This window comes from Silene latifolia, unplaced genomic scaffold, assembly GCF_048544455.1.
Source record: "Silene latifolia isolate original U9 population unplaced genomic scaffold, ASM4854445v1 scaffold_187, whole genome shotgun sequence".
Taxonomy (NCBI): domain Eukaryota; kingdom Viridiplantae; phylum Streptophyta; class Magnoliopsida; order Caryophyllales; family Caryophyllaceae; genus Silene; species Silene latifolia.
Genome location: NW_027413154.1, coordinates 363,771 through 380,614, shown reverse-complemented (window position 1 = coordinate 380,614; position 16,844 = coordinate 363,771). Strand labels below are relative to the sequence as shown.

Below are 16,844 nucleotides of genomic sequence, written 5' to 3'. Positions count from 1 at the left end.
AGGAACATTAGACAAGCTGGCAGGCCCCGATGGAGAAGTCCTCAAACGTTTCGCTGGGGATGATGGTGATGCATCAGTATCAGGAGTTTAGGTAACATGACACGAGTTTCGATTGTTATCACCGAAGTTCAAGTCTAGCTAAGCATGTAGAGCTGGGTCAGGCACATTCATCTGGAATGCAGGAGTAGGATGCATTGGCACAGTGGAAGGTCCAACAGATGATGAAGGAAATTGCGATGGACCCCAGAGAACGGGGGTATTCTCGCATAAGTAGTTGTTCCTTTAATAAGTCTTCATGGACTTCATCAGCGGGATCAATAGGAGTTACTGATTCCATGTATTCAGGTTTAGTTGCCCGACGAAGTCGAGCTTGATGAAGATACGGGGAAAATTGGCGAGGCAACAACGGTATCTGTCAACACCGATGGTGATGGGATTTCAACATCAACCGGCGTAGAAAGGTATCTCAACCTTGCTGGTAAACCTAAAATATAAGGTCCTGGAGGATAGTGAGGCCACTGTTTCACAATTCCGTCATACGAGCAGTAATGCGTGCAATGCCCAAAGATTTTGAAATAGGGCAGAAAAAAACCCTATGCCCAACCAACCAACATCTTTTGCAAAATCTGAAAACACCTTCATAAGAGAAGGTAATCCAGAGATGCTCTCGATCTGCAATGGGAATAAAGCAGCTCGGTACCAACGGTTTGGTGAGATCGATCCATATTTTGACTCTTATAAAATTACGATTTGGGAAAGGACCAGCGAAAGATTCTTCCTCACAAATGGTACCAATGTGAGAAACAAGGTGAGCAGCAACAGATGTGTTCATTAGATGAAGTGGCAAGTTCCGAACCCGATCCCATAACGGAAGAAGATGGAAATTAATATGGTCAGGAACCAAGAAAGCCGAAATTTGGCAGAAAACCAAGAGGCTGCCTTCCATATTAACATACTGTAAGTTCCTGATGTAGTTGTAATCCGCAGCATCCGAGAAGATAAAAAACAAGTAAGGCTCCAGTTCTCGAACAACAACTTGCCCATCGAGCTTCCAAATCGAAGTGATTATTGGGAGGACACGATCTAAACCCAAGAATCGTTGATCGATAAACCTACCCAACAGTATCAAAGAGAAATTGAGGCAAGTGAAGTCTACTCGTAGAAAATATGGAAGGTCAATACAGGCACCAGCCCGTCTAGGGTAATTTGAAATTTGACTCATGGTATAAGTATAAGATAAAGGTGAGTAAAGAGGAAATGAGGTTGTGATTGATATGTGAATGTGACGATCAAATTATATAGAAGCATGCAGAGATAGTGAAACGGAGGCCTTAGGTGTTAAAATGAGGGATTAGGTGTTAATAATAGGTCTGCATGTCAAGCAAAGTGGGATTTCTGCATTGATTAGAGATTAGTTAGGCATGGAAGAGGATAATTAGGAAAACTTAGTGGTGAAGGAAAAGCAGTGGAAGAGGAAGGGGAAAGTCGGTGTACAAGTCCAAAGGGAAAATTTTAGGGTAAGTGGGGTATTTTTTTTGGAATTTGAGGATTTCTTTTGGAAAACTCTCTAGAGAGAGGAACTTTAGGAAGAGAAGCAAGTCATAAATAATTTATGATATGATTTAGGTTACATAAACATTATTTTGGAATCTTAATGATTTTGTATATAATTGTTTGTATATAATTGTTTTCAACTTTAACGCTACTAATTTAACAAACTTTTAAAGGGAAAAAAAAATCATTTATTTATAAATGTGGGCCTGGCCGGGGCAAAATTTGATCACCTCTACATTTGGGAGTTTTTCACTGTCTACGATTAGCCAGCGTCATATACAGTAGCACTCCAGTTAGAGGTGCTCAGTGGAGCGGGCCATGTAGGGTTAGGTCAGGCCATGGTGGGCTAGGTCAGGCAACGCTGACGGTCGGAAGCACTAAAGCGACACGAGCAAGATACTAGGCTGAGTCGGGCCTGTGCTGGGTTGGTTTTGTCCAGCCCAACCCACTTAGTAACCGGTTGGGGAAAATTCGGCCCTAACCCAACCCTAGCTCCTTGGGGAGGAGTTGGTTGGGCTGCTAAAAGCCAGGCCACAAGAACAGGCCAAGCCCGATTCGCCTGTCATATTGTACACCTCTAACTACAATAAATGAACAGTAACTCTCTATATGACCATCCTATAGTATAGGACGAGCTCATTAGGAGAAATGAGGCCAATAAGAATAGATGATATAAAAACGAAACTGTAAAAAACCAACCAGAATATTCCCATTGCAAACCACCTCCCTCAACCGCAAGTCACGGTTCAAATCCACCACTTATCAACGCTTGCCTTCACGCGCCTCTGCAACCCACATCCCCACCATCGCCACCTAATCTGCCGCCTCTACAATCTACATCCCCATCAACTTCATTCGCGATTGTCATTTTCGTTCCCAACTCACCATTGTTGCGGTTGTCGCCACCTACTATTCCCTTTCTCTACTTCTACCCAACCAAACGATTAAAACGGAAATAAAGAACAATCTTGATAGCTACTGCCGCCAACCACCCGGTTTGAATTGATCTTAAATGTCCGAATCTTAATTTCAATACTACTTTAACTTATTGCTTTAACTTGAATACTTGTGTTTTTGTATTGCGAACTCTATCTTTTATTTTTAAGTTAAAATCCGTGGTTTAGGTTAAGAACCTTCAACTTTAAGTTGGAAATTATGTTTTAAATTATTTCAAAATCGCACATAAATATTACTATAATTTAACAAGTTTAACCTTTACAACTCATGATTTTACCTTAAAAAATTGGATTATTTCGCATGAATAATCCATCCTATTGGTGTCCCACTTAGATTAATCCAACCTTTATATTAACTCACATTAATACGAACTATTCTGCAACCTTCCTATTTTGCACTTAGGTGAAGGGCTACCTGTTAAATAGGTAAGCCCTTTGTTTGTATGAATGAAAACGTTATTTTTCTCCTTTCTCTTTCTCGCACTCTATTAAACTTCACTCTCTCTACTGTAAATCTTCATCCTCCAATCCATACGTCATAAAATCTATGCTGGTATATAAATTCTCCTATTGCCAGTCATCTCTCACTTCGTTTTCCTGGAAACAAATCATTTCATAGAAATTTCCCTTTCCACCTTCTATTCCTTATTCATTTTTCTACAATTTCATAATTCATACTTGAAATTGATTCAAAGAGCTTCTCCTTTCTCTTTCTCTTTCTCTTTCTCTTTCTCTTTCTCTTTCTCTTTCTCTTTCTCTTTCTCGCACACCATTAAACTTCACTCTCTCTCTCTCCTTTCCCCATAAAATAAAGTATCAATTAAAACCCAAGTTACCTTATACATCAAATAATATTCACCATGAAATTATCCAAAGTAGTAAAATTAATTTAGGGGTTAGGATTAGGGATTTTCGTGGTGGCCACCACAACAGGGGGCGACGGACCACAGTGTGGTGGTCGAGGCAGCAGATAGTGCGAAGCGAGGGAGGGTGCAAGGACTTGGTTGTGGCGCTGACCCACAGATGCCAACGATAGTGGAGAGAAGCAGTAAACACAGGAGGTTGAAGGTGGTGAAGGGGTAAGTTTTGAGAGAGAGGGGAGTCGGATTTGTGAGGGGAGTTGTATTTTTGTGTGGAACAATGAATTAGAACGAAGAAGCTTGTGCGCACAAAAATTTAGAAACAAAGTGGACAATAATGAGGAAGCGCAGGAAGAATGAATGATACGGAGTAAAAAAGAAGATGATGAAATGATTTAAAAGGTAGAAGAAAGTCGAGGTTAAATAAGATGACCGGAAATAGCAGGTCACATTATTGGGTAAGTGCAACCTGAGAAGATTGTGGGATAGTTCGTATTAATGTGAATTAATATGAAGGTTGGATTAATATAAGTGGGACACCAATAGGATGGATTATTCATATGAAATAATCCTAAAAAATTTAAATATCATTATGAAAACTTCAGTTTTTAAGTTCTTTATATTTAAAGTTCTACTTTATTTTTGGATGTGATTTTTAGTTTGATAACCATCAATTTTAGCTTGACAACTTGGTATTTAAATTGAAAATTATCGGTCTCAGATGAATATTTATGGTGCAGAAATGCGCGGGTGAAGGTCTGATCATTGGTGGTTAAGGATGGAAGTCGGCAAGGAGGAGATCATAGATAAGAGAGGTGGATGGGGTTTTGTCAAGAGAAGTTGCACAGTTGCAACTTAGAACTTGCATTCCATCGTTTTTTAGGGACATGCTTTTTCATATACGGATTTTACTCTTTTACATACGCCTTTTACCATATTGTCCTTGTCATTTTTTTCTATCACTCAACCAACTGATTTTTTTCTCCCTTCCATCATCTCTCTTCATCGAAGTCAGTAACATCAACCCACCACCTACTCTGTTCACCACCTCCGGCCTATATTATCCCCGACAAAGACAAACCTTATACTGGCTGACTTCGCCCGCCGTCTGACCTCAATCTTCCCCCTGCCATACCTCCCCTTCCTGTAGAACACTTCTCTCCTCTGTATTCCAACATTTCAATGAAAAATAAATGATTCATTAAGACATTTGATTAGTCGTACGTAGTGCTTACAACATTGACAAATGACAATCAAGACTCATCAAACTATCAAAGGTGTAGCAGAGACAATCAAGATTCAAAAGTCAAAAGTGCATCTACAGATTATTGCTAATTAGACGATTCAAAATATATGTATAATTTTCTATATAACAAAATTATTTTACTAATTGGAGAATTATAATTCATTACTAGTTTGAATGTCAGTGCGTTGCAACGGGGCAATTAACTTATTTATAATGCAAAAAAAAAACGTTATAAGGGTTTAATATTTACATTCTATGTCTAATGATTTGTTTACATATTATTAAAATATCTCTTTAAAAAAAATAAAAAATTAATATATACGTGAGTTAACTCTTATTTATAATCATATAATCACCCCACCTTATACTAAATTTTCGATGTGGGGCAATTCTACTATTTATAAGTAATATATTCACCAAACTTGGATTTTTTTTCTGATGTGGGATAATTCTACTATTTATACGTAATATATATTCATCAAACCTGCATTGTTTTTCAATGTGGGACAAATAACATACTCAGAATTACACCATTTTTTTTTTGCACTTAGTTCGACATCCAAACAGATCTCGAATACCGAATACAGACTGTTGATACTCATTATATCTAATAATTATATTTAAACTTAATAATATGATCAAGTACTCTCCATTAATATTTGTACGTTGTTTTTCTTCAAAAAAATTTAACATTAACATAGATACGGAAATTTCCCGTGGTACCCCTTAATTTTGTCAGATTTTCTATGTTACCCCTACTTTTAAGAATCTGCCTATGGTACCCTTGAGGTTCCATTTTTTTTACCCATGGTACCCCCTAATGTAAAGGTTGTTAAATGAACGTTAAGTTTGATGTTAACAATTAAAAAATAATACCCCCTTTATTGTTTTATTGGTACGGATATCTCTCTCTTTTAAATGAAAATTTAATTAACTATATCATTATAATACTGGAAATTTCTCATGGTAACCTCTTTGATATATTACACATGCTACCATGGACGTTTGTTTTCTATTTTTTTTTTATCATAATTAACATATGTGCAAATGATAGGAACCTATACTCTAATGTTAATATTTTTTAATACAATTCTAATTATATTATTTAAACGTAGTATATTTACCATACCTACATTATTTTTCAATATGGGACATATAAAATCTATAGGTAGAAAATATAATGATATGAACTTTTAAGAGTTCTCCAAGATAATACTTAAGAGACTCAAAAGATTTTGAGTTGATGCCTAAGTTCCAAGGATGTTTCCTATTTATAATCATAGAATCACCCACCTTGTGCTATATTTCGATGTGGGAAAATTCTATTTTTTATATGTAGTATATTTATCACACCTATATTATTTTTCAATGTGGGATATATAAAATACACCATCTTTAATATGTGCAAATTATATGAAATCTATATATACTCTAATGATAGCATTTCAAACCATGAATCTAATAATAATTTTTTTACCGACATTATTTTACCAAATGAAATGTAAAAGTTTTTATATAAAAATTAGAAACATCACTTGAATATAAAATAAGAAATACAGAGTATATATTATAATAATTAAAAGATTTTCCAAAGATTAACTTAGGTTAGAAATCATTATTGTAGAGACAGTGATACAAACTCTTTTAAGAGCTCTCTCTGACAATACTGCATTCAGAAGAGAATCAAAAGATTTTGGGTTATGGAGTATATAACGACTCATTAACGCTCTATTACTGCATTCAGAAGACAACCATTAGTAAAATCTTTAGTTTTGTACTGTGTCAGGAGACTACCATTAGTAAAACCTTTAGTTTTGTATTTTTGATTTTCTTGTTCATGTTCATAACTCTTTCCCGGGTAGTTCCCTGCAACGATTTCCACTTTGTTTTTTATATCATATCGTAGATAATGATAGAAAATCTTAAGAGCTTTTTAAAACAATATTTATGAGTCTCAAAATTTTTTGGGTGGATACATAAGTTCCAAATATGCCTCCTATTTATAATCATAGGATCACATCACCTTATACTAATCTTTCGATGTGGGACAATTCTACTATTTATATGTAGTATATTCACCACTCCTACTTATTTTCCAATGTGAGACAAAACATAGTCAAAAGTACACAATTTTACGTATTAAGAAGTACACCATCTTTAATATGTGCAAATAATATGAAATCTATACTCTAATGATAGCATTTTTTTCGACAAAGCTAATTATATTATTTTCATAATTTTTTTAACGATATTTTTTTGCCAAATGAAATGCAAAAGTTTAATATAAAAATTGGAAATATCACTTGAATATAATTTAGGAAATATACATATTATAATAATTAAAAGATTTTTCACTTTATTTTTTATATCAAAGATTTTTGATGATGTGGACGCTCTCACTACCATTACTAATCCAACTCTAATTTGACTATAAAAACCTTCTTTTTCCACTCACTTCTCTCTCCTATCACACAAATATCAATCCTCTCCTCTCTCTAAAAACCAAATAAATCAAAAAACCCAAAAAATATTTCCCTCCTCTCTTCCTCACTACTCACCCACCCACCTTACACCCAACATACCCCGACCCACCACAGCCATAGCCACCCCACGACCCACTACTGCCGCCACCAACACCCATAGCCACCTTTCACGATACCACCACAACCACCCCACTACCCGACCACCACAACCCGACAACGACACCATCCGACCACCACCCATCTACCACCACCAACCACCTTACATGCACGACCCACCAGCCACCCTCACCTCCTCTTTTTTTACCACCACTACAACCAACCCCCACGACAAGAACAACGACCACCTGATGCAACCTATACCGCCTGCAACACCTCCTCCCGCCCCTTCTTTTTTCCAGATCTGAGCCACCCACAACTCTCTTCTTCCTCTCCCGTTTCTCTCCTCCCTCCTCTCCGCCGCGACTAGCCGCTATCTTGTCATTTCTAATTTTTTTTTTTTTTCTCCAGATCTGGAGGTTATGCGGGTAGTGGTGGCTGTTTGGTGGTGAACGTGATAAGGGGAGGGGGTGGCTGGAGTCGTGTATGGTGTTTGTGTTTTGGTGTTGTGTGTGTCGTTGATGGTGTTTTTGTTGTTGTTTTTCTTTTATTGTTTTTGTTGTTTTTTTTTTTTTTGTTTATTGGGTTTGTTGACTGTGTAGGTTTTGTTTTTTATTTTTATTTTTTCAGATCTATAGGGTTTTGTAGGTTTTGTTTATTGGGTTTGTTGACCGTTGTCGTTGTTGTTGGTTTTGTTGACTGTCTATTGGGTTTTTTTTTTTTTTTTTTTTCAAATATTGTTGGGAGTATTTAAATTATAGTCTTGTTTATTTTACTACTCTATATTAAATATGTCTTGCTTGATATTCTTCCAAATCTTGTATTTAATTTTTTTTCCAGATCTACACTTCTTAACATTTACACTTGTACTTACTTACATTTATACTTGTACTTACTTACATTTACACTTGTTTTTATTTAAATTTACACTTGTATTTCCTCACATTTACACTCATATTTCTTTAAATTTACACTTGTATTTCCTCACAAGTTTTTTATATATTTGGATCTAATAAATATATTTATTATACTCATATTTCTTTACATTTACACTCGTATTTCTTTACATTTACACTTATATTTCTTTACATTTACACGCATTTTTCAGATTTACACTCATATTTCTTTACAATTACACTCGTACTTCTTTACATTTACACTCATAATTTTTACATTTACACTCATATTTATTTACATTTACACTTGTTAAATTTATATAGATTTGTACTAATATATTTTTGTGGATATGAGTTGGTGGTGGAGGACAACGGTGGTGGTGTTTGTTGGTTGTCGGACTAAATTTTTACTCGTAAAGGACCAAAGTTACACTTATAAAGGACTAAAGTCACACTCAAAGGACCAAATTTACACTCTTAAACCTTCAAATGTACACTTAAAATACTACATTTACACTCGGAAAACATCACATTTACACTTGTAAAATGTTAAAATTATATAAATTCAAAATTCCCGCCACAAAAAATCAAATTTACACTCTTAAAATGTTACATTTACACTCGTAAAACCTCACATTTACACTTGTAAAATGTGAAAATTATATAAATTCAAAATTTCCGTCACAAAAAATCAAATTTACACTCTTAAAAATGTTACATTTACACTCGTAAAACCTCACATTTACACTTGTAAAATGTTAAAATTATATAAATTCAAAATTTTCGTCACAAAAAATCAAATTTATACTCTTAAAAATGTTACATTTACACTCGTAAAACTTCACATTTACACTTGTAAAATGTTAAAATTATATAAATTCAAAATTTCCGTCACAAAAAATCAAATTTACACTCTTAAAAATGTTACATTTACACTCGTAAAACTTCACATTTACACTTGTAAAATGTTAAAATTATATAAATTCAAAATTTCCGTCACAAAAAATCAAATTTACACTCTTAAAAATGTTACATTTACACTCGTAAAACTTCACATTTACACTTGTAAAATGTTAAAATTATATAAATTCAAAATTTCCGTCACAAAAAATCAAATGTACACTCTTAAAATGTTACATTTACACTCGTAAAACTTCACATTTACACTTGTAAAACTCATACACTCGTAAAACATCACATTTACACTTGTAAAACTCATACAACATCACATTTGCACTTCTGAAATCTAAAACTCAAAACTGATTAATTAGGGGCTAGAGAGAGAAAGAAAAATTAATTAGTGTGTAGAAATTTGATTAGTGGTAATTTTTTTTTGGTAATTTTCAATCTCAACCATCCATCTCAATCCAACCTTCCACATTTTTTTCCTTTTCTTTTTAATGGCCTTTAATCAAATTCATCCCAACCTTCCATTTAGTCCATCCAATGGCCCTTAGAGGGACTTAAGGACTTAAATGAGGTAAGGGACTCATTAGATCTTTTCTATATATATATATATATATATATATATATATATATATATATATATATATATATATATATATATATATTCAAGTTTTAATAAGTTATAACTATCAGATTCGATTTTAGGGGAAAATGCACGTATAAGACTTAATTTGTCTAGGGTTAGGAAAAAAGGTATAATATGAAAAGTTAATGAAAAATTGTATGTGAAGGAGTAAAATTCGTATGTGAAAAAGTAATTCCGTTATTTGGATGGACTTGTTAAATGGGCCGGTCTTATAATATAAGACCGTCTCATCTAACAATTTGTGAATTAAAAATTACACAAATTGTTCTATAGGACTGTCTTATATCATGAGACTAGCCCATAATCCAAAAGCCCAAACAATTAACTTATTACTCACCTTTTTAATCAAATAACCAAAAGACACAAAAAAGTAGTTAATAAACTTGTAAAAAAAATATTTTATTTTGATAACCTAAAGTTTTATATTAATAACTTGTATATTTAAATATATTAGTTTTTATCATAAAATGTCGTGTTGTTAAAATATAAATTAAATTAAGTTTTATCTTTGGGCTTCTCTCCTTTTGGGCCAGTCCTATGCTATAGGACGGTGCTATAGGAGAGTTGCTGTAAACATTATGGGTCTCAGATGGAATATTGGGCTTGATGAACGCACATTTGCGAAATAAGATAGGACCGTCAGTGTATTATTCGTTGGGCCTCAAATGATGGTTATCTTCCTTCCACAATATAGTAGTATCCGTCTATGAGAGAGTTAGGCTGGAAAAATAATTTCAAGAATGAACCTCCATCGGATATGTGTAGTTTTTCTTTTTTTAGTTTTAATATATATAGAATATAGATAGATAGATAAAGACTGAAATTCCACAACGTACCTAGTGTTGGACTCTTGTACTGCTTGGGAACTGGAGGTGGTGGCGGGCTGGTAACAGGTGTCTCCAGGAACGCATATTGTTGTACCGGGCAATGCAAGAAGGATTCAACATCCAACATGCCATACTTCCGGAGCACCGAGTCGGGATGTCGTCAGTTATGACCTGAAGACACACATGACATTCGTAGGGTGTCAAGTCAGGTGTACTGGGCCATGGTGTACACCGTGACGTAGCTATCACGTAATGGAGCAAATCGGTACCCAAAGTACTTGGTCGTCGAAGTGGAAATGTCCCTTTGAGTATAGAATTGCACGGACGTGTTTTGTAGTAAGCTCCCCGCCAAGTTCAGGTACGGCTTTTGATGCGTTATCATTCTACGTTTGCTCCATTTGTATATACTGTCATCCTCAACCACTGTCCCAAGAAAAGTATGGTTCGAATACCGAACCATACAGGTCTCAAACCACGTGACCCCCATATTAGACGTTCTGCATTGTACCCGCAACTGCGCAATTGCGTTCAAAACGCAACTAGTGCACTCAGTAGGAAGTATGTCTCCGCGACACAGGTAAGCCCCGTAGAAGACCCCACGGCGGTGTGGTCTAAAGTCCGAAGTGTTATTGGCAGCGTAGTAGCTTCGCTTACCCTCTTTGGCTACCCTAGCCATACTTGAAAGGAGCCCTTTTATGTTACGACTATATGTCTCGACACGCGTAGCTTCGCATCTGCTAGTAATATAAGAATCCCCGAAACCTTTAGAAGTTCCGATATGGAGTACTAAGAACAAAAAGAAGGCTAGAGGTAATGTCGCCATGGTAGCTGCTGGTTTTTCGTCCTGTGTGATTTTCGAAGGCGTTGTAGTAGTGAACTTATTACAAGCAAGTGTAATAACAATAAGGCAAATAAACAAGAGGCATCATATTCATGAAGAGTTGTGACATGCACTTCTGTTTCTCTTTTGCGGTTTCTTAATTTAAATTTGTCAACTTTGTGCTAAATTTGTCACATTGTTACATAGGATGATGACTTTCTAGTAAAATTAATCAATGATATGAATCATATGATTAACAAAAGACATTATCTGAACATTTGATTGATATATAGTTTTGCGCTGCCTTTCTATAAACTTCGACGATTATCATTTTAGCATCATTCATGCATGCATTTAGATTTTCTATTTTAATTATGTTAAAATAGAAACCAAGGTGGAAATCGCAAACGCCGAGTCACTGCAATATGATTTTAGCACTATTAAAGCGGCGACTGACAACTTTTCTTTAGCTAATAAGCTTGGCCATGGTGGATTTGGTATTGTTTACAAGGTAATTAGTCTGACTAACATCTACATTACTTTTAGAGAGGTATCAACAAAGTCGGAGCTTGTAATTAAGAGATCCGTGTGAGAAATTATTTAGGTTTTTAATAACTATAATAATAAAATGAAGAAAAAACATCGACAATAACAATAATAACGATAGTAGTGACATAACACTTATAAACGTCATAATAGATGTGACAAAATACAAATAATCGTGACAAAATTTTAGTAATTATGGGAATATATATTGTATATATATTGTGCCTATATATACTGTGACAATATATTTTGTGGCAATTGAATATACATGTAAATATTGATTTTGTTTTCCTACGGGCCCCTTGAGCTACATGAGTAACATCGCTTCATCAGTAAAAACATCGGTTGTGACACTCGGTTGTGACACTCTCGTGCAAGTTACTTTACATTGACATCAGTTAAAACCTCGGCTGTAAAACCGCGTTACTATTATCTGAGCGTTTGGACATATTTTTTCGGTATGGAAAAGTAGGAGGGGATTTCGGAGGAAAAAGAGGAATTGATTCGTTGCTCATCATGGACAATATTGATGCCATTGTCGGCCTTCTACTTGCGTCTTCTTGGATGCTCAATAATCCGATGTGAATGTATCTGGTCATCTCAGTGGTTGGACACACAAATTGTTTTATAAGACCATTTTACATATAAGACCAACTCAATAACATAAAGCCCAAGTAAATTACTTAATTCTTGTACAAAGATTTTTTTTTGATAGCCTAATACTTTATTTTGATAACTTGCCCATTTAAATATGTCGATAGTCATCATAAAACATCAAATTGTCAAAATAAACTTAAATTGTAAATATAATCGAGTGTTGATTATTGGTTATTCTCCTATTGGCCAGTTCTACGTTATAAGACAGTCCTATAAAAGAGTTTGTAGCAAATTGTTGTATTTCCTATAATTTAAAAACAATTAAATAAAAAGTTCGGAAATAAACATACCGAAAAGAATGCGATCGAGACTCGAGTTTGGTAAGAACTCATAGATCAAGACTCTTTCGGTTTTTGACATGCAGAATCCAATCAACTTCACCAAGTTTTTATGTTGTAGTTTCGTAAGTAACATGACTTCATTCTTGAATTGATCTAACCCTTGTCCAGAGTTTCTTGCGAGCCTTTTTATTGCCACCACTTCACCATTTGAAAGTTTTCCATGTTTATTATAATTGTTAGAAAAAAAAAATACTACAATTACCAAAATAATAATAATAAAATATAGATGTGATAGAACACGAGTGGTACCTTGTATACCTCTCTGAAACCACCTTGTCCAACTTTGTTTACCTCTGCGAAGTTACTCGTTGCTCTTTTAACACTCGCATAGTAAATATCATAGGTTGTAGACTATCAAAGTCATCCAAGTCCCCTGTTTCAACATAGAAGTTAACAAAAGTGTTGTAGTTTGTAGTAAACCACTAGGGAGGCAGAAGGATAGAGTTTCAAACAAGAAAATTACCAATATGCAACGATATGTGAATATGCGATAAAGGACAAATTATTTTGTAAGACCATTTTAAGTGTAAGACAAGTCCAATTACAAAAGGCCCAATAAAATTATTTAATAAATTAGTAAAAAATATTTTATTTTGATAACCTAATATTTTATATTGATAACTTACTTATTTAAAGGTGTCAGTATTACTCATAAGATATCGAGTTATAAAAATTAAAATAAAGTATAAATATAATCTTATGATAAGTTTGGGCTATTCTCTTATTGGACCAGTAGCATAAGACGGTTATGCAAACTTCTAAGTGATGGCCAAGTACAGCAAAGAAAATAAAATGGCCCAAAAAATGAGATACATGGCCCATGTTCCCTTAGAGGGCCAACAAGTAAAAACCAAAGCACAAAAAGACAGTCTTATGATAATCAAATCCAAACAATAAGCTCAACTAAAATACATAAACAAATAGTTAAAATAAGTATTTTTTTTTAATAATCTAATATTTTATATTGATAATTAACCAATATAAATATTTCGGTAATCTAACTAAAATAATAAATTCTCAAAATAAATTAAAAAATAACTAAATATAGAGATTAGTTTGGGCTACTCCTCTATCGAGCTCGGTCCTATGCTATAGGACCGTCTCATAGGAGTTTTTCAATCAGGCTTTGGATACGGGTTCAAAAATATGGGTCGGATCAGATTGATTAGGTTTTAGTTTTAATTCAGAATTGAATTAGGAAACAATTAGAGGACGCATTGTCTCCTAAACCCTAGTCACTAGCTGTGTAACTGTGTTGCGTTTCCGGAGCCATAGCCTTTAATTATACTACTCTCTCGATTCTTAGGAATTGCCCACTTATTCAAAATTTGCTAGGTTAAGGTCTTGATTTTGAAATTACAACCGCGTCTTTAGTCGAGATGAATGTCGAGGAAAAGGTAAAGGTTAAAGGCGGAGTTAAAAGGCAGAAGTGCCATACGAGCAATGCATCAACTACAGATATTCCCGAAGAACTTCAGATTGTTATTTTGTCGCGTCCCACACCTAAACACACATCAAGATGCAATTGTGTTTGCAAACACTGGAATACTACATTAATCATTCAGGTTTTCATGCTTCGACACTCACTTTCGTATGACCAACATTCAAAACTTGCTTTTGTGCCATACAGGCCGATTAAGGGATTTGACTCGATTTTCTCATTCGAGCTCTCCGAGAACAACACCCCCAACAGTCCAACTATGAGTGTACAAAAGTATATTACTAGGTGGATGGCAGAGATAAGTACAGAGGAGGTAATACTAGGGCATCGCGAACCTTTCACAGATGCTCTCTTAAGCAAAGGCAAATATAATGACATGTCAAACATATGCAGTGACCTCGTTTGTCACTTTGATTTTTATTCAACGCGTGTCGGTCTTTTAAATTTAAAGACCAAGGATTTTATCCATCTCCCTGCAGTAACTACACATATTGTGGGTTATATCAGATTTTGGTATGCATTAGGTTTTGATCCGATAGAAAAGGTATACAAGGTTCTTTGTATTTATGGTGGAAATAAAGTGTATCGTCATACCAAGGCCGCGATATTCACTCTTGGTTCGAACCATTGGAAACCAATTGAGTATAAATTTCTAGGTTCTGCAGTGACTATGAACCGGTGTTATTGGATAAGCCATAATAGGTTTTGTCTCGATGGAGTGATTTATTGGCTCAACGACAATAAAATTCATGGTGGTAGAGTGCTAACCGTGGTTGCTTTTGATCTGAATCGCGAGGTGTTCACAAATTACAAGCTTTATACGAGACCCATCAAAGAGGCTAAGACAATCAAATACTATTTGATATCCTTGAAAGGCAATCCAACTCTGTTCATTTGGAAGATGGTAAGTTATGAGATACAACAGTTTACATTGTTTAACCATAAAAATCCAAAGGCGGCTTGGAATAGGAGGAGTTTTACTGCACATGATTTCCCCAAAAAGTGCCCTTACGGTCCGACATGTGTTGCGGGAGGTACCATCCTGCTACAACCAAAGGTGTGGCTTGGCTAAAAAGTCCGGTGGAACCCCAAGAGCAGGATAAATCACCGTTGTTTTGGTTTAAATGGTATGATCTTGAGAATTTTGCGATAGACTAACATATACTCCATTTGACTATGATGTCGGTAAAAACACTTTATTCTGATAAAAGCTATTCTGATAATAAGAAGATGTTGGAATTCTTTAAATTTTGCATCAGACTTATATTTAGGTGAAAATTTAGCAGTTTTTCTTTTAATGTTTCGAATTTTCTCATATATGATTGGCTGTTTGCAACCGATTTTTTAAGAGGTAGCATCCTGTGACTAGTTGGAAGATTTTAAGATACTTCATAGTCATGTGTAATGTTCTAACTCGATGGTCTGTTTTGGCATATAGATCAAAGTTACTTTAGATCGGATTATTGTCGAGTACAGTTTAAATGGGTTACTTGGCTATGGCCTTATGGGCTAGTTTGGTTATTTTGCGAATCAAGTTCATTCTGATGGTTATGGGTCATACTACTAAGGTTTTTATTTTACTAATCAGTCAAAATCGGAACAAATTATGTTATCTTAGATCAGATGATTTTCGGGTTGGCATTCGAGTTAATTTGGGGACGTAATTTTCAGGAAAGCCTGTTTTGGAAGGGCTGATGGGTCATGCCTATCAGCCTATGTTAATTTTCAATAGTGCATTTTCTGGATTCTGTACTCGCTATATTAGCAGGTTAGGTTTCATGGATTGTCTCGACCGCGACTGTTTACCATGTCCACTGACCAATATTTCGACTCATTCGCGTATCACAGATACTTTCGGTCTTGACGGAGTGATTTATTGGATCCATGAATCTAGAACTCAGAGTTCTAGCATGCTAACATTTGTTGCTTTTGATTTGAATCGTCTGTGACTTTCAGAGATTACGAGCTTGTTGTGCTACCCATCAAAGTTGTTAGTACGTTCGCATACTATTTGGCATCTCTGAAAGGTTGCCCAACTCTCTTCACTTGGAAGATAAAAAGTGATGGGAATCATGAGATACAATAGTTTTAATGTTTTATAGCAGCATTCAGGGAACGCATTTAAGCGTTGCAGGGGATAGCATCCTCCTACAATATGTGGAGTTTATTCAAGGTATCGTGAAATCCCAAGAACAGGATAATACAAAGTCTTCTTGGTATTTGCTCTACGATCTTAAGAAGTTCGCCGTGGAGTAATGTTTGTAAATATTGTCCCCATTTGACTTTGATGATCAACAACGTAAAAACTTTAGTCATTTGGTCCGTATTTCTCTGTATGAAACTGGACAACTTTCAGGATACCTGCTACTGATATACCATGCGTTGCAGGATGAAGCTTCAGCTGTATAAGAGCAAAAACCTTGCGATTTTCCAAACTAAACAACGCGAACTATCTAATATCAGTATTCGATGATAGAATAAGTCAATATTGTAGATATTGTAAATTATTTGATTGTTATTTTGTTACCTAGATTAGTGTAAGTAGCTACCTAATTTAGAGGATTCGGTT

The 16,844-nt window shown here is 35.0% G+C and overlaps 1 protein-coding gene across 1 annotated transcript; it reads right to left on the bottom strand.

The window, feature by feature from the left end:
• Positions 1 to 10,675: 10,675 nt before the first annotated feature.
• On the bottom strand, positions 10,676 to 11,293 carry LOC141638150 (plasmodesmata-located protein 5-like). The gene has a single exon (XM_074447565.1). The coding sequence runs from the start codon at positions 11,291 to 11,293 to the stop codon at positions 10,676 to 10,678; it is 618 nt and encodes a 205-aa protein (XP_074303666.1).
• Positions 11,294 to 16,844: the final 5,551 nt, after the last annotated feature.